Source organism: Penicillium expansum, assembly GCF_000769745.1.
Source record: "Penicillium expansum strain MD-8 chromosome Unknown contig25, whole genome shotgun sequence".
Classification (NCBI taxonomy): Eukaryota; Fungi; Ascomycota; class Eurotiomycetes; order Eurotiales; family Aspergillaceae; genus Penicillium; species Penicillium expansum.
The window spans coordinates 334,884-352,846 of NW_015971442.1; the positions used below are offsets into that span (position 1 = coordinate 334,884).

At 51.5% G+C, this 17,963-nt stretch overlaps 6 protein-coding genes across 6 annotated transcripts; 2 read left to right on the forward strand and 4 right to left on the reverse strand.

Annotated features, from left to right (window-relative positions):
• Nucleotides 1-58: 58 nt before the first annotated feature.
• On the forward strand, nt 59-2,734 carry PEX2_009600 (RINT-1 family protein; the record flags this gene model as incomplete). Its single annotated transcript, XM_016738237.1, has 5 exons — nt 59-205; nt 271-518; nt 572-877; nt 931-1,075; nt 1,127-2,734. The coding sequence occupies 5 exons, from the start codon at nt 59-61 to the stop codon at nt 2,732-2,734; spliced, it is 2,454 nt and encodes an 817-aa protein (XP_016594346.1).
• A 277-nt stretch (nt 2,735-3,011) lies between these two features.
• PEX2_009610 (pyridoxal phosphate-dependent decarboxylase family protein) lies at nt 3,012-4,793 on the reverse strand (the record flags this gene model as incomplete). The annotated part of the gene is made up of 2 exons (XM_016738238.1): nt 3,012-4,664; nt 4,749-4,793. The coding sequence occupies 2 exons, from the start codon at nt 4,791-4,793 to the stop codon at nt 3,012-3,014; spliced, it is 1,698 nt and encodes a 565-aa protein (XP_016594347.1).
• Nucleotides 4,794-5,300: 507 nt separating this feature from the next.
• Nucleotides 5,301-7,481, reverse strand: nop9 (RNA-binding RNA processing protein NOP9; the record flags this gene model as incomplete). Its single annotated transcript, XM_016738239.1, has 1 exon — nt 5,301-7,481. The coding sequence occupies one exon, from the start codon at nt 7,479-7,481 to the stop codon at nt 5,301-5,303; it is 2,181 nt and encodes a 726-aa protein (XP_016594348.1).
• A 212-nt stretch (nt 7,482-7,693) lies between these two features.
• Nucleotides 7,694-9,409, reverse strand: PEX2_009630 (RCC1 domain-containing protein; the record flags this gene model as incomplete). The annotated part of the gene is made up of 1 exon (XM_016738240.1): nt 7,694-9,409. One exon carries the CDS (start codon nt 9,407-9,409, stop codon nt 7,694-7,696), a length of 1,716 nt encoding a protein of 571 aa, XP_016594349.1.
• A 277-nt stretch (nt 9,410-9,686) lies between these two features.
• On the forward strand, nt 9,687-12,206 carry PEX2_009640 (Golgi transport complex subunit COG3; the record flags this gene model as incomplete). The annotated part of the gene is made up of 4 exons (XM_016738241.1): nt 9,687-9,910; nt 9,964-10,303; nt 10,356-11,375; nt 11,427-12,206. The coding sequence occupies 4 exons, from the start codon at nt 9,687-9,689 to the stop codon at nt 12,204-12,206; spliced, it is 2,364 nt and encodes a 787-aa protein (XP_016594350.1).
• Nucleotides 12,207-12,584: 378 nt separating this feature from the next.
• Nucleotides 12,585-17,491, reverse strand: bck1 (uncharacterized protein; the record flags this gene model as incomplete). Its single annotated transcript, XM_016738242.1, has 2 exons — nt 12,585-12,705; nt 12,774-17,491. The coding sequence occupies 2 exons, from the start codon at nt 17,489-17,491 to the stop codon at nt 12,585-12,587; spliced, it is 4,839 nt and encodes a 1,612-aa protein (XP_016594351.1).
• Nucleotides 17,492-17,963: the final 472 nt, after the last annotated feature.

Here is a 17,963-nt window from a genome sequence, read left to right on the forward strand (position 1 = left end):
GCGGAGATCAACATTCGCGACACCTCGCGCTTCCGCAGTCAAGTTTCCTCCTTCAACAATGGCCTCTCTCACGGAATTATCTTCGCATGAGCGGACTAGGGTCGAAGATTATTTAAATGACAAGATTCAGGTTTCTGCCGATCTGGAGAGTTTAGATTCGCTCCTATCCAGTCTACGCGCGCAACAGGAGCTTCAGCGGAAGCAGGTACCGCCCCTCACAACCCCAACCTTCTCTCTAAACATGACTGATACAAACTCGTGACCAAATAGCTAGCGGAAGCCGGCGAAGCACTTTCAAATGCCACAAAAGCCTCTAACGATCATGCCGAAGCCACTCGAAAGCAAGCCGAGGCGTTCACTGCGGAGCAAGCGGACATCGACCGACGATTAATGGCCATCACACAATCCGAAACCAGCGATGAGGCGGTACGGAGTCTGGAAAAGAGCATGGAGAAACTTCAACGGCTTGAACTATCCAAGGGATATGTGGAGTTGCTCAAGGAAGCCGAGGAATTGAGGTAATGCTATATTCACCAATCGTGAGGGGCTGGATACTGAGACAGCAATACAGCAAGCAAGCTTTAGCAGACATTGCCTCCGAACCACGCGCCGCTCTGAAACCGTATGCCCGACTACGAACTATCGTCGGACTACTAAAGGACGCCCAGCCTGCTGCCGAAGGAGCGGCTCCCCATCTTGTCGACTATACAGACAAACTAGCCTCTGCATTGAGACAACAAATGAAGACATACTTCAGCGACCGGCTGCAAAAGACGCTGGAAGAGTTGAAATGGCCGACAAAACAACTGAATGTTACGAACCAACTCCTAGCCCGGTGGAGGCAAGACGTTGAACTGTTGATCGACCTGCAATTACCGTATGATCTGTCCATTCATATCTGGATGCCTATTTTAACGAGTTTCCTTCTAGTGAACTTCAAAGCCGTGATGCACTCGCGTCCGGACTGAGCTTCGAACCACCAGTCTTGTTCCCATTAGAGGTCATGGTGCATCATCTCGATCTCCGATTCAAATACCACTTTAGTGGAGACAAGCCAACAAACCGACTGGATAAGGTAATGTGGACCTAGGACAATGCATAAATAGAAGTCTAACTTGGTTTCTAGCCTGAATATTTCCTCTCGCACATAATGGACCTCATCAACCAATTCGGCGGGTTTTTTGTCTCTTATCTGCAGCCCATCTTCGACGAAAGAGCCGAAGCAGTCGGTCCAAGTCTGGAATGGAATTTTTACAACGCATCACATAGTTACATCACTGCATTGCTTCCTATGCTGAGGCAGAAAATCGGCTTGTTCCTCCCTCAAATTTCAAACTACCCTCAATTGCTCAGCCACTTCATTCATGAACTGATGGATTTTGATAACGAAATCCGAGAAACGTGGAACTATATGCCAGATCCATATGCGGACGACAATTGGAAGGGCGTGACCTGGGAAGAGTTGACCAAACAGGGCTGGTATGATCGATGGCTTCAGGTTGAGAAGGACTTTGCATTGGCGAGATACAAAGATATCATCGACACCGTGGACAGCGGAGAAATCGATTACGATGGCATGGAGCTCACTGCAACGAAACCAACAAAGGCTGCAATCCGCGTGAATGACCTTCTCGAAACTATAACTGAGCGCTATCAGCCCCTGTCATCTTTTAGTCAGAAGCTGCGATTTCTCATTGACATCCAAATCACAATATTCGACCAGTTCCATGAGCGCCTCTATTCTGCACTAGAGGCCTACCTCGCGATGACGTCGACGCTTGGACGGACTGTACAGGGAGCCGACGGGCAAGCCAGCGTCGAAGGTGTCGCCGGGCTGGAGCGACTGTGCAGGGTCTTCGGAAGTGCTGAATACCTTGAGAAGAAGATGGAGGACTGGAGCAACGATGTGTTCTTCGTTGAGCTCTGGTCCGAACTTCAAGATCGGGTTCGACAAAACCGAGACAGCGGTCGCAACGTAGCTGGTACTATGTCTGTTGCAGAGGTAGCGTCGCGTACCTCACCCGCAGTTGCCAATAACAACGGCACCCACAGCGCGACCTCATCCGATGGCGCCCTCTTCGATGAGACGGCATCCGCGTACCGTCGTCTCCGACTTCGCTCGGAAACTATCATCACATCCACCTTGTCCTCCAATATCCTCGCCGCTCTGAAGCCCTACTCTCGCGTATCCACATGGGCAACGCTGTCAACCCCCTCTGCCACAGCGACGGCGGCTCCCCTCTCACCCACTTCCGATATCGCCCATGCAATGCGTGTCTTGTCCACGCAGCTATCCTTCCTCTCTCGCGCACTGGGAACTGCGCCTCTACGACGAGTCTCGCGCCAGCTCTTGTTGTCTGTCCAAGGCTACATCTGGGATAGCGTGCTGACCAAACACACATTTTCAGAGACTGGAGCGGCCCAGCTTGCTAGCGATGTCGACCATCTGTGTCACGTGGTGGATTCTGCGCTCGGTCCGTCTAGCGAGGCAGGCATCTCATTCCGAACCATCAAAAAACTCAGTGAAGGACTGCGTATACTTTGCTTGAGTACAGCTGATCAAGGAGACCTCTCTGCAAAGGAGGACGTGCCTTTAAGGCTGTGGGATGTGGAGAAGAGGCTGTTCAGGGATAACGAGAGCGCACGGGGTGTGCTTGCTGAATTAGAGATCGACTCTCTATCGGAAGCTGAGGCTCGCTCCGTGTTGGAACGTAGGGTCGAGATTGGCAGTTGATAGCTTTGATATCACTCTATACATACCCGAGCTATTCTCCTTGCACAGAATTTATTACTACTGTTCAAGTAGGTATAGTTCGAAACGATGCCGACTGTTCTACAGCCTCCACAGTTGGGCTCCAAAATATTGGCTCATCTTGTTCTTAGGGTGTCAAATTGATACAGAGCCTCATATATTGCACCAGATATCTTGTATGTCGTATCCCGTCTCTCATGTCCATAAGCTCTACTCTCTATGTGCAAGTAAATTAGAAGAAAACAAATCACGCACCTGCTCAAACATGATGGACAACAGGCCCATGTCCACGCTCGCCAGGCCGCTTCTGCGGAACAGCCGAGTTACTCGCCTTCAAAGACTCAACAATACCAGGACCCACCTCTTCAATGGCGCGGACAAGCGAATCAACCGTCTCCTTTGTCGTCTGGACATTCACCACGCACCGGAAGAACTTCCCATTCCCAGCCTCGTCCTCGTCCCCACTGGGAGGCGCAAAGTCCACCATGAAGCCCTTGTGCACGATCGCATGCGTGACCTGCTCAGTGACCTTGCTGTTATTCTTCGCGCGTTGTGCTTCATTCGAGACAATGCCGCGCGGGTACACGAACTCCCTCCCTGGGGCGTAGTAAAAGCACACCTGCAGACAGGGCGGCGGGTTCTCGCTAATAAGAACGAAATCGGGATGTTGCGCAATGGTGTTAGCCAAGTGCGCGGCGATGTCGCATGCCGAGTCAATCTGCTGTCGGTAGCCCTCGTTGCCATAGTATGTCCAACCCAAAAATAGCTTGAGTGAATCAGCACGTCGACCACACTGAAGAGTGAGATCTGCCAGGTCCCACACTTCCGGGGAGTCGATTTCCAACTCGTCGCCGTTGGTAGGCTCGTCCTCTTCGTTGTGGAATAGATATCCCGCGGGAAGGGTGTTGGCCTTATGGAACTGGCGCATATCCGAGGCTAGAAGGTACGAGCAGGTGACCGGAACGCCGAGCATTTTGTGGGGGTTGATAGCGATGCTGTTCGCTTTCTCTGCACCGGCTAGCTTATGCTTCTGACGCTCGGAGAAGACAAACGAGCCGCCCCAGGACCCGTCGACGTGGAACCACATGTTGTATTTCTGGCAAATGGCTGCGATCTCGTTGAAGGGGTCGAAAGATCCCAGGACGGTTGTGCCTGCGGTGGCATTGACATAGAACGGCGTCCGACCTTCGCTCTGCGCCTTCTGGACCAGCTTCTCGAGCTCAGCTGGGATCATGCGGCCGACCTTGTCGATTGGAACGGGCCAGACAGCACTGCTGCCGAACCCGAGCATCTGCGCCGCCTTTTCCACGCTGTAGTGGCCGTGCGCGCTCGTGAAGAGCACGAACTTGTACCCGCCGTTTCCGTCTGTTTTCGTACTCGGGTAGAGGTTGTTGCGCGCAATGACAATGGAGGTGGTGTTCGATGCGGATCCGCCTTGCACGGAAATACCTCCAGCCCGTGGGCCGTTCAGCCCGAAGAGGTTCGCCAACCGCTGGCCGGTATATTTCTCAATGACTGTCAGCGCAGGCGACACTTGGTAGACGTGTACGTTGGTGTTCAAGGTAGCAAGGATGAGCTCTGCTGCCACGCCGGGCGCATTGGTTGAGGCATATAGTTTGTCTAAAAAGCCCTGGTGCCAGGTGTTGACCGAGTATTTCAGAACCTTTTGCAAGACCTCAATGAGACCTTCCTGCTTGGTACCTTTCTCTGGGATTTCGAGCTGAAGAATATCCCGCAGCTCTTCAGGCTTCTTATAATCTACCAACGAGGTCCCAGCCAGTCCAGTGTATCCAGTGTGTCCATTGGTGCCGTTGGTGCCGTTGGTGCCATTCTTTTGTTTCGAGGACCCGCGATGATCCTCGTCTGCAGATCGGATAAATGGAATGAGAAGGTCTTCTACTGCTTTCAAAAGCTAAGTAGAGTGATTATATTAGTATCAGGGCATGAATAAAGATTGCTGCGGGGTGTAGATCATTGCGATATGGAGTTGACTCACGCTTTGCACTTCATCAGCGCGGTTTGGGTGCGCAATGCCTGACATTTGTACAGGTTAAAATGTTCTACTATATAAAGATGCAAGGAGAGACAGAACCAAGTGTATGCAGAAGAAACAAAAACGAAAAGAGGGCAAAAGGCGCAATTGAAAGAGAAAAAAAGTTCACCCGGCGATCTCGGCAGATGGCGACAATCCCGCAGAGCCTGACATCATAGGTATATTCGGCCGAGCATGCGATGATCTATACTCGGCTATACTCATATTTTGTTGGGCTTTGTATAGTCCCAAGTATCTAGATTCCATGCATATATCATATGCGGACAAGGATGTTAAGATTCGGGCTGATCTGCAGGAACCCGGTGCCCTCATCAACTATATACAACTAGACAATCTTCTAAATATCTCCAATATATTTTGAAATATGATATCGATTCATAAGAAAGTTATAGAAATAGATATAAAGCAATGAAACAATTGAATGCATCAACGCCTTTTTGTATGAGTACATGTGCATTTCGTCCAATATGTAATTTTTACCACCACTGTACTTCTTCACCTGCTAGCCACCGCAGTCTGGTTCGCACCAGTAGCACCAGCATCGGCTGCTTCCTTGGCTGCTGCATAACGGGCCCGAGCCTGTTCAAGCTTAGACTTGGGACGTTCGGCGCCTTCATTGCTCTCGGTTCGCTCCTCAAGGCCCTTGGCCTTGTGAGCCCAATCGCGTCGGCGGCGCTTGAAGAGATCCATTGACCAGTTTCGCCAGACTGCGCGACCCACAAAGGAATCGCGGAGCTCTTGTTCATGCTGCTCGAGTTCCTGTGCCATGCGCTCCTTGACAAAGAAGATATCTTTGGTTGCAGTCCAGAGCGCATCCACTACGTGTGACCCGCTGGCGCTCAAGGCAAGAGGTGTGAGATGACCCTGGAAACGGGTGGTGAGCTGTCGCCGGATTTGAGGCGTGGAGGTTGTGGAAGTGAGGGCCTGTTGGAGAACGCGGGAAGAGGTGGTTTCTTGGGCAAGTTGTACGATGGTTTCGGATGATTGGGCGAGGAGACTCGTGTAGACAAGCTGGCTCAGTGGGCCAGGAACGGTCAACATGGCCTGTGCCAGCAGAGAGCCATGCAGTTTCTCTGCCTTCTCAGCTGCAGATATCGGGGGTGGGCCTCGTGGCTTGCGATCCTTTCCGTCGTTGCCCTCGTCCATATCGTGGTCTTCGGATTGTGGGGCTGTATTCTCGGAGGGGTTGAATTTGAGCATCTGCTGCAGTCTTATGACAGGATCCTGGCTATAAGCAGCCTCGAGTGCTTCGGCAAGAGGCTTTGTGTCAACACCACGGTACACACACCGCTCGATCAACATTTTAGGGACAATGAGTCTCGACCGTTCAATCAGGCCCGGAACTTCAGGGATAATGTTGGTCATGGCAATCTTCAAGTCATCCTTGCCGAGTCTTTCCAGCATCCGAAGGACTACATATCCAGCAGTGCTATTGCGAGAGAGGGATCCAATTCGGTCACCCAAGTTGTTCCTGTAGAGGTTTTTGAATGATTTACCAGGAAGGTATCGCACCATCGTCTCTAGTAGGCGAGAACCCACTGGGTCGTATAGGAGACCACGAATGAAAACCGCGCTTTCGGATTCTTCCTCAAACGACTCATCGGGAACCAGTCTGCGGATGGTCGACTTGGGATCTTTGGCGCTAGACTTTCCAAAGTGAGAAAGCTCCAGGAACAACAGTACTTGAAGCACGGGGTTTCCAACTGGATGGGTAGCCAGGGCTCGGAGATAAACATCGTCGAGACCGGAGACCATATCAGTCATGATCTTCTTGAGTGCGGGCTCAAACGCCTCTGGAACAGCGTGTTTCTCGGTTTTCGATTTGCTCGCCTTCTCCTCGCCCTGAACAGTCGGGATCTCAATTCTTTCCTTTTTGCGACTCGCGACAAACGACTCATTCGACGTAACATCCACCGGCTCGCCTGCAAGAACCAGGAGTAGCACTCGGATTGTGTGCGATGCAAATCGCTCCGTCAACAGATATCCCCAATTTTCCTTCAATTCCTCAATAACAGCCATGAACATTTCTGCAAGCGACAGCTCCGGCTCTTCCTCTCCTTCTTCGTCCGACTTTTTGGGTTGAGATTTCGTCTTTTGCATTACGGCAGGCGCAGCGTGAATGAAAAGTGTCTCACAACAATGACTGGCAAACCGATGCTGCACTAGGTGGAGGAAGTGGCCGATGAATTTGCTGAATATCCGGCGCAGTTGGCGAGCGTCTGACATTGAGATCAATTTCTCCATGAGTCTCGAACAGCCCTGACTGCAGGCAATCTTCAACTCCTTGCCACTGGCTTCCGCGTATACACTATCGACAAACAAGCTGCGCTCTTCAGCGTCCTGGAACTGGTTCAGCTCCAGCATTTCGTTGGCGCGCTGGAAGTATTCCGACTCCTCCTCGTCCAGAAGACCGTAGAATACCATGTCTCCATCCTCATTAGGTCGCTCGCCTTCCTGCTCCTCGCCCTGGTCAAGGGGAATGTAGTCCTCATTTTCGGGAAGTTGGACGTCGTCATTGGCCTCGTTGGTCTCGTTGGTCTCGTCGGCGTCGTCGGCAGAGGGCTTCATCCGCTTCGCAACGGGATCTTCTGGCGTTTCCTCAAACTTTCTCTTGGAATCCTCTTTTTGGGCTTTCTTCTCGGCCCTGCGGCCTCTCTTTTGTTGTTCACGAGGCATTATGGCGGTGTGTCGTGAGGGAAGATGGACTTGAAGCGCTGGAAATTTTTTGGATAAGCGGTGGTCCAAGCGTCTCCGCGGTGATAAGAGTTTGGTCTGTTTGCAATTGTGGCCATTCTATAAGACCAAAACAACAGGCCGAGTATTGAGTAAAGCGAATTATAATTGGATTTCATATGGCATCACTAATATACAGGTTACACTTTTATCCTTTACACTGCGGAATAAATGGCAGACACATGGCGCCCACATTCAACACGCTGTTCCATGCTCACATTACGCTTTCCGACCTTGCCCTTGTGACGAGGCATGATCTGCAATCGCGCCTCGGCCTGGGTTTTTTTGTTTTCGGGGGGTGCATTGATGTAGGTAGGCTTGGACTGGTTGCTTCGCTTTCCTGTTCCCAGCTGGAAATGCTCGTTGCCTCCCCACCAAAGTACATCATAGCCCCAATCTTTAGATTGGTCCAAAGAGTCCTTGGTAGTTTTACTGACATTGGTCTTGTTGTTCAGGATAGCAGAGACATGTGTTGTACCGACAGACATGGCCCGAATGCGGATAGGGGTCATTTGTTTTGTCTTCTCGTCATACTCGCTCACACCACTCAAAGCCTTCACCTTGGTGGGCGAATCCTGCAGGTGAACCCATCTGCCATTGCCGAGAGTACCCCAAATTCCCCTACCACAAGCCCATGTGTCTGCAGTTACATTTCCAAGATCATGAACATGGGCGGCCTCTTCTTCGTACCCCAGAATGCGCTTGACATCAATGGAGAAGAAGGTATTGGCACCACCAGCAGCAATGCTGGTAACTTTGGGCAGGAAGATGTTTCTTCTATAGAGATTTTGAACCTTCATAAGGAAAGGAGCGTCCTTAAAAGGCCTCTCGGGTTCAAAATCCACACCCAATTGGCCAAATGAGTTGTCGCCAAAGCCAAACATACGGCCATCTTTGGTTAACACCAGCGAGTGGTAGTCGCCACAGGCAATCTGAACAATCTTAGAGCCTTTAAGAGCTGTAACTTCATGGCAGGCATCTGCTGGCCCCTTGGGTCTGGTGGACCAGGTAAGTTTCTCTACACCGAGTTGACCAAGCGAAGGGTAATTTTCGGTTGATGACGCTGCAGAGAAGACTCGACCAGAGCTTGTGAGAAGCAGCACGTGTTCCTGTCCTCCACTGATTGTAGTGACCTTTTCACCAAGGTTCAAAGATGGGTTCAGTACACGGTAGCTGAGATCAGACCGATTGGGCCAGAACGGCACCCAAGAGCTTTCCGTTCTCTTTGGACCGGCGCTTTGTCCCTCCTTGGAGATGGGCAGTGAGTATACAGTTCCATCCGAGGACAGCGCGATGATTCGACTTTCGGACAGAGCGAGTGAGATGAGATTCTTGCCGGTCAGAGTCGTCGTGGGTTTGAACTCCGATTCCGAAAAAGCTTGGCCCCATTGGACTAGATCTCCGTTCTCAGTGATTGCTGCACCGGACTTTTCCTCGATCTTGAGATCTCTCAGCACCTGACCATCAAAGTATTTGAAGCGTCGAGGAGTCTTGATGTCGGTATCTTTGGATCCTGGATCCACCACGCGATAAACGTTCGACCCCCATGTGTAAACGGCGGGGCTTTTCAGGCTTCGTTTTTCTTGGATGAACTGAGCTTGGAGATCGTTGACATCAACGGGCTCTTTCTTCGTAACCTCCGGGCGACTCATCCAAGCCTCCTTTCCACCATCAGCCATGTATGAGTATCCCAAAAAGGCTGCAGTTCCTGTGACAGCAAATCCGAGAGAGTTTCGGACCCAGTGCGATGACGGGCCTGGCTTTTGTGATCGGCTGCTAGCAAAACGGGACCATGGCGCATTTAGTGACTGAGGAGTCGAGTTTCTGAGGGGACGAAAAGCGAGGATGGAATGCGTCGCGGGCCGTCGCATTTGAGATTTCAACATTGTAGATGATGGCTGGATCACCAGCTAGAACATATCTAAGTTGTGAAGGCGAAGTTATATCCGGGGAAGCTCTCAATACCACGCCTGTGATTTGCTGCAGCAATCCAGGCGGGAGCTCTCGGCAGAATCCATCTCGGAGTTGACCACATCGCAGTTGGACTTCAACATCACACTTGACCTGAATTTCACTCTGGATAAAGTCGGCAGAGAGATATGAGCTGCAGGCTGACTCCTATCACACCCCCTGGGCCTTGACCGCACCATGCCTTCCACAAAGCAGCAGCGTGCCCGCCGCCAAACCGCTCCCTCTGGCCCGCCGCGCAAACCCACCGCCAAAGAAACCGAATCAAGCCTCCAAGCATTGGACGAGAAGTCGCCCAGCGGTTTTGAGTGGAAAACACCAGGATGGAGTAACGAGCTTGAGTTTTCGCAGTGGCTTAATAGTGTCAAGGGTGACCTGATTGAGGAGAGCTATGACGAGTACCAGTATGATTGACATTGGACGGTTATCGGAGGTGTACTGATTTGATTTTCTGTAGGAATTGCTTGGATGAACTTGAACAATCGAAAGAGCACATTGACGAAATCTTAACGAATACCCTGACCCTTCTGGAAGACCTATCCAGCTTGTCCGAATCATTCAAATCGGTCGAGACCCAAACATCGAACTTCGAGAAACAATGCCAAGGGCTTTTGTCTGCCCAGGAACGGGATACAAAACTTGCGAATGGCATCCGGAACAACCTCCAATATTACGATTTCTTAGACCCCGCATCTCGGCGGCTGAATGCCCCTGGCGCGGGGAATACAGTTCGCGACAAGGAGTTTTCAGATATGTTGAGGCATTTGGACGTGTGCTTGGATTACATGGAAACACATGTGAGTAAGCATTTTGTGGGTACTTATGCGCCTATCGCTGACCTCTATGCAGCCGGATCAAAAAGACGCAGAGGTCTATCGCTCCAGATACCGGCTACTGCTAACGCGTGCCTTGACGCTTATCCGCGGCAACTTTGTATCTTCACTCAAAGATATATACCAGAATGTCTCCAAAAAGATTTCAGATCAGCAATTGAATGACACAGCATTGTCAGCGCTCCTGTACGCCAAATTCAGGGTCGGAGCACCTGAGCTGAAGCAGATTGGAGTCGAGATTCAAAAGAGAGCGGTGCCACCGCTCAACCCAGATCAAAATAATGAAGCGGAATATCAAAGTCTGATGAATGAGCTGCACAGCAATTACTCGGCTACCCGTGGAAAGCTGATCATTCCGCTCGCTCGCAAAAAACTCGGCGAAATCACACAGACGCCTAGTTCGTCCAAAGACCTCGTTGCCTTTGCTCGAGCTAGCATCAGTTATATCCGTGGCCTATGCCTAGACGAATATGATCTATGGGGAGAATGGTTCCACGGAGAAGGGGGTTTGTATGACTTCCTTGAGACGGTATGCGAACCACTTTATGATCACCTTCGTCCACGAATCATCCACGAGTCCGATATTGTCAAGCTCTGTCAGCTGTGCAATCTACTGCAGACTCGCTATTTCTCGGACCCAGAAGAAGAACAAGAACAAGTCGAGACGAACCATCTTGACTTTTCTGTCTTGATCCAACCCGCTTTGCAAGACGTGCAGGCCCGACTTGTCTTCCGTGCTCTGGCTGTTCTCCGCGACGAGATTGAACGATACAAACCTCGCCCAGAGGACACTGATTACCCCATGCGCAACCGACAGGTATCTCTGACTGTGTCAGATACTCAGATCTCGGGCAAGAAGGACACATCCGCGGATACACTGATTGACATGACGGCCAAACAAGGCGATGATGCAGGCGAATCTACACAAGAGTCAGACGGTAAATGGGACTTTGAGACCCAGACCGCCCTCAAGGGCTGGTATCCAACCCTGCGAAAAGCAATCTGGCTCCTGAGTCGGATATACCGCCTAGTGAATGTAAGATGCCTCCCCTCAACCCTACTCACCCACCCATACTGACTATCCTAGTCTACCGTCTTCGACGACCTAGCCCACCAAATCGTACACCAAACAACCCTCTCTCTCCAAAACGCCAGCACCCTAATCTCCGCCAAAGCCACACCAGCCGACAGCCAGCTCTTCCTAATGAGCCACCTCCTAATCCTAAAACAACAAATCGTCGCCTTCGACATCGAATACGTCTCCGCCGATATCTCCTTCGACTTCTCCGGCATGACAAGTACATTCTGGGAGCTGCGTGAGCGCGGTGGCCTCTTCAACCCGCGCAACTTGATGCGTCTCGTCGGCCACGGCCTCATCCCGCGCGTCGTGGAGAACATGCTCGACGCGAAAGTTGAGCTGGATGGTCGACTTCGCACAGTGATCAACGACTTCATCAATGCCTTTGCCGCCCGCATGACCGCCTCGCTACCAGCTCAATTCGTCGATTCCCGTAACCTGGCCCGCGGCGAACTTATCCTTCCTTCCTGCCGCACTATCGAGAAGGAAGTACCAGTTCTGCGTAAGGTCTTGAATGAGTATATCGATGACACGCGTATGAAAGAGACGCTTGTTGGGGCGGTCCAAGACCGCACTATCCAGATCTATGAGGATTTCTTTGAGAAGTATACTTCCTCCGAAAAGGCTAAGGGAAATTTTGTTAGTAAGAAAGGGAAGGGCCGGGACGATGCTGTCTGGGATGTTAACACCTTCGCCGAATGGTGCGAGGGTGTGTTCCGTGTCGGCGTCGCTGGGTTGCAGGCTGATATCCCCGAGGATGATGACGATATCCTAAGCACCAACTCTTAGGATCCGCATTCGTTCTTATGATCTTTTTTTAATATCCGCTTTTCGAGCATAGATACCATGTTGAATTGAGCACTTTTGTACATGTACAAGCCAAACGATTGTATAAATTCATGTTAGTCCTGACATCAGTTCTTGCTAGTGTTGTAGTGTATCACAATCAGACTGTAGAGAGGGAATAATCCAGTTCCCCTGGTAAATGTTATTATCCACAAATGTGAGAAAAGGTATGTACAGCTGATCAGAAAGTCGGAAGAATCCAGACGACAAGTCTCGCTTCAAGCATGTAAAAAAAAGGGTATGTACGGTCGAAAGGATAAAGCGCAAAGTCGTTAAGTTACTCCAAACGCAATCAAACAAGCAAAATCAAACCAAGGGAACTTAAAGAACATCGCGAATTTTGGCGTACAATTCCGTATCCAGGAAGTTGTAGTTCACATCGGACTCGCAGAAGGGATGGCGGGTGAGCAGGGTTCCGGCAGTAGGGCGTTCAGCCGAGTCACTGGGAATCTGTTAGTAAAAGACAACCCCAAAAACCAATATCCGATGAAGGGATCCATAAAAACTTACATTGTGAAGCAATCATACATGAATGCAAGAGCTGCGGGGGTAATGTTCATAGAAACATCATCAGGAATCGGTGGAGCCTGGCTCAGACTGCCGAGTTTGAAGATAGCGCCGATGGCCTCCTCCTTACTCCATGGTCGACGGCCTGCGAACATCTCCAGCACCACACAGCCAAGGGACCAGATATCGACCTTGGCGCTGTAGCCCTGGCCCTGGGACTGGATGACCTCCGGGGCCATCCAGAAGACGGAGCCTTGCATGGAGTTGGACGAGTCGTTACCGTAGATGTCGTCTGTTTTCTTGGAGATACCAAAGTCGGAAATCTTGCACGTGCCGTCGAGATCCAGGAGGATGTTATCTGCTTTCAGGTCGCGGTGGAGGATTCCCTTATCGTGCAGGTATGCCAGTCCGCCCAGGGTCTGCCGCGTCAGTGATCTCACGACACTTTCTTCGAATTTGCCATGCTTACGCAGACAGCTTCCGACAGATCCACCAGAGATATACTCCAGGTAGATGGAGATGGAGAATTCGCCACGTTCGCATCCAAGATACTGCACGATGTTGGGGTGTTCGAGGTGCTGCATCGTGTCGATCTCCTGGTCCAGGGCAGCGACCATCTCCTTGACACGGTCTTTGTCTGCGCCTGCAATTCGCGGGTTGATCTCGACTAGTTTAACTGCCAAAACTTCACCATTGTCTGCGTTCATGCCGAGGTATACGCGACCGTAAGTACCCTTGCCGATGAGCTGACCACGGATGATGCGGAAAGTGGGCTGTCGCTGAGGAACAGGTCCGGTATTGGACGCCACATTGGTGCTGTTTTGTGGGATCGGATCGAGTTGGCTAAGCCTGGTGCCTGGCCTAGGCCTGATTTGCATAATTTTGGCGCCGAACATCTTGGTACTCTTTCGGCGCAGAAGATCACCCGACCTTTGGGGGCCAGCAGTACTAATGCTATTCGTCCGGTTCGCTCCCTGGGCCACCTGTCGAATGGATTTCATGCGGGAGAGTCCGCCGCCACCGCCGCCACCACGAGCAAGTTTCTGTCGAGCAAAGTTTACAGGTTCAGTAGGTCTCACCGGATTTGCATCAGGCGCGTGGGTTGCATGCGGCATGGGTGTCGGGGCATCCCTTTTCGCGTCATGTTCGCTAATAGCCTTAGTATTGGGCGATGAGGGCTCATCTAAGTAAGGAGCGTCAAGATCAACATCAGGGAAGAAGTCATCGAGGTGGTCGATAACGCCTTCGACGGCAGGTCTGCTTGCCCAGATATCTCGGGCAAATGACTCTCGCCGTGGTGCAGGCCTCTCGTCTTCAGGTGAGACTGGTCCCCATGTACTAGAAACCGGTTCCTTCCCATCAGATGCCTCTCCACTTGAACTGGGACCGGCAGTACTCGGGGATTTGAATCTGACAGACAGTTTTGACCTTAATTGATCTTTTGTGTTCACAGTCAGTGATGGCCTCTCTGACTTCTTTTCAGCCTCGGATTGCGCTTCTCTTTTTTCTTCCTGGGCCCTTGAAGGTCGGACTTGGAATAGGCCATCGTCTGAATCATCATCAGAGTCATTGTCTGAGTCCTGTTGCTGTTGAGGAGTTCGCTGGAAGGATACTTGATTCTCTTCGAAGTCGAACTCTGGACCAAACGACTTGCGAGATTGCAAGCCAGGTCTCGGTGGGTCTTCAGAAACAGGTTTTTCTGGTGACTGATTGGCAAATGAGACTGGCGGTTTCCCGTGTTCAGTAGCCATATTCGAAGCGGGTCTCGAAGAGTCTGAAAGATAGTCAGCGGGAGGTCGATCAGACCGCGCTGTGTCATGCATATACTGACCAAGGGTTGTTCTGCTTGAAAATGTTCCAGTAGAATCAAATGATCTTGGTCGGTCAGACTCGGAGCTTGCACTATCTTGAGTGTTGGCTGATGGGGGAGATGCAGCCGGTACCGACGGCAATGGAGTGCCAACGGCACTTGTCATGCGGCCAACGTTGGTAATTGCAGCGCCCAAGGACGGCTGCAAGCGAGTTTCACGACTTTCACGACTTTCACGAGTGGTGGGTCTCCTGCTCAAAGAATTGACCTTGGTAAGAGTGTTGGACTCGATTGGCGCTGTTGGAGGTTTGCGAAGCGGTACCAGCGTATCTCCCTTCTTTTCATCATAAGGCGAGATACGGGGACTATCAAAGTCAATGATTTCGTTTCGCCTGTACCCGGTGTCACTGTAGGCATTCTTATTCTGCTGGGACTGCGGCATTTTGGATTGTAAATAATGTCTTTGTTTACGTTCGACTTCACGGAGGTGTTCCTCATGGCGAGCGAGCAAATCAGACTTGTCAGACCCAAGAGCTTGGCTTGTGTCCTGTACAGGCTCCGCCGGGGATGCCCTTCCTGTCGAAGCCTTGAGAGTATTTTGCCGAGAGCCCAACAGCGGAGAGTCTGGTCTGGTGCGATGCGGTGATAACCTGTTAAGGGCATCTTCGTCCAGCGGCTTCCTGTGGACCTGGTGGTGTGTTGCCGTAGGGGACATATTGGACTTGTCTGTGAATGAAACTCCCAGGCCATCGACTCGGGGAGTGTTGGATGGCATAGGAAGCATAGGAGTCCCTCGTACAAACAGCTTGAGAGAACCGTATGCATCTGACTTGCTTCGCGACTGTGCGAGGTTTGCGTCACTCATAGGATCCTCATGCTCGCTCTGCCCGGGTTGAGTGAGGTAAATCTGAGCATTGGTCGGGTCGACCGCGAGGCTTTCACAGATCCCGTTACGCAATGACTCAAAAGAGTCCAGATCGGAGATGTCAATCAGACGGAAGTTCAAGCCATCCGTGGTGACAAATATCCATTTTTTTGTCTTCGTGGTTGCCGTGGATGGACGCTCACCGACCGACATGTCGCTAGAGTTGTAAGCAGGTTTTATGTAAGGGAGATAGGCTTCATTCGGGCGAGTCTCCGGGCTTGTCGTAGGCGACGAGTCTTCATGCTGCTGATCGGGAGATGGATGGCTGGAAGCTGTAGCTTTTGGCTTCTTTTTTAGAATATTGGAGAAGAACCCCTTATGTTCTTTGGAGTACGAAGACGAGGCTTGGTCACTCCATTGCCGACCAGAGGCATCTTGAGGCGAGGGGCGAGAAGCGTCTGGTCCTTGCCTCCGAGGATCGTATTCTTGGCCTTGTCTACGTGAATCATAGTACCGGCTTGTAGCACCCCGATTGAACCCAGGGATCGACTCGGTGCTATTGCCCCGAGAGTGATCATTCTGTCTTAACGTCAGATCCCCAGTGGATGATGAAAATGCCCCTGTATAAGCAGGCGACGCATTTTGCATGGCTGGGCTACCACTATTTGGACTTTCTTCATGGGGCCGAAGAGATGATCCCTGAAAAGTGCCCGATTCACTGCCAATGGATGGACTCTGGCGTCGGTGGTCACTGTTAATTCCCGACAAGGCATTGCGGGTATACTCGGACCGCAAATAGTCAGATCGCACCCAATTTTCTCGCGCCGGAGAGTCATTGTATCTCGGCGAATCGTGGGGAGCAGGGACAGGCATGGTAACAGAACGTTGCCCAGGCTGCTTTTGGCCGTGATTGGAGGCGTGCAATGCACTCAGATGCTCCGAACTAACATCATTGACACCAGGGACAGGGCCAGCGGAGCGTGGCTCGGGAAAATTACTGGAAAAGTAAGCCGTACTAGTCTCAGGGAACGCAGTCGCCGGCGGCTGCGTCTGATTCAGTGGCGTAGAAACAGTATAATCTTGCGAGCCATCATGGATTTGACGGATCAGTTTGCGCATACGCTTTCCTTCATCTCGCTCCCGGCCAGGTTCCCATTTTTTGCCACTCCGGCCAACCTCCTTGGCCAATTGAGGATAAACCACTTGATGCATCTTTCCAAGATTTCCTCGCCCGCCAGAACCATGCCCAAGCTCCAGGAAGTCAGCCCCTTCGAGCTCCAGCGCTTTGAATGTTTCCTGCCAATCGTTGGAAAATCCATTCTTCGCAAGCCAGAGGAGCACGCGATCCAATGGCCACTGGATCGCAGCTTCGCTGTGAGTTAAACCACCCAGCGAAGTCCCGCTAGCATTGTGACGATGACTTGTAGTTTTGGTAAGTTCGGTATTTTGAGCTATAGCCTGCTGCTGCGGACTGTCGTTGGTTAATTCATGGATGTTGCCGTGAAGAGCGTAGGGCGAAGAAACGGTGCGGCCACCCGGGGTCTGCGGAAGGCTTGGATCTGTTTTATATGGAACTGAAGTATTGATGTGATCGTGCATTTGGCTGAGACCCAACCGTTGTCTCTCGGCATTGGTGTGCGCATATGGATCATAAGGAACAGCTCTTCCATGGGGGTCGAACAATCCTGGAATGCCGACGCCAATAGTATCGTTCCCGGGTATATAAGTCGCAGAGGTCATAGGCTGGTGGTCATGACGCGGAGGAATTATCGACAACTGAGCTGGTGGGCGACCGTATGTGAGATGCTGGTTTGGTGCGGGGGCAAGAGGTGGCGGCGGTGGGAAGCCTGGATTCAGCGCCGGTCTGCCCCAGTTTTGCTGCCACCCTGCCTGAGGTCCATAGGTCGCCCCTGGAGGCGGTCCAGGAGGAGGAGGTGGCACCATTGTTTGGGCTTGTGGATGTCGAGGTGGAGGCGGAGGTAGGTTCATGTGTTGTGTTTGGGAGGAGGGCGGGGGCCCCGGGACATACTGCTGACGTCCATCCATTGTGATAGTCGATGCACCGGATCTGCGTATTGAATGCAGTTATATCGCGCTGTCTCGACTGCGACGCTTAGGGGGGGTTTTGGGCGGAGGTTGTTTTCGGGGTTGTCCAGGTATGATCATCAACGCATCATGCTAGAGGTCCCAGGCACCAAACAAGCGGTCGGGTTCGAGGACTGGATACTCGATCTCGTTTATCGCTTTGGAAGGGCAGAAATGAAACGGATTTAGGTCGTCAGTGCGTGAGTTGACATGGTTCGGATCGGCGTCGCCGATGTTATCACAGCGCCTGGGATTGCGGAACAGACCGAGATTGCGCGACGGGCTGGTACAATGTCAAGACAATCTCAATAATCGACTAAAATGAAGAGATAAAAATTCTTCTGAACTCAGTACATGGTTAGTCAACTGCCGGAGAGCTTCTAAGGGTTTTGCAGGGCTGATGCGATTGGGTCGAAAGATTGGAAGATTGGAA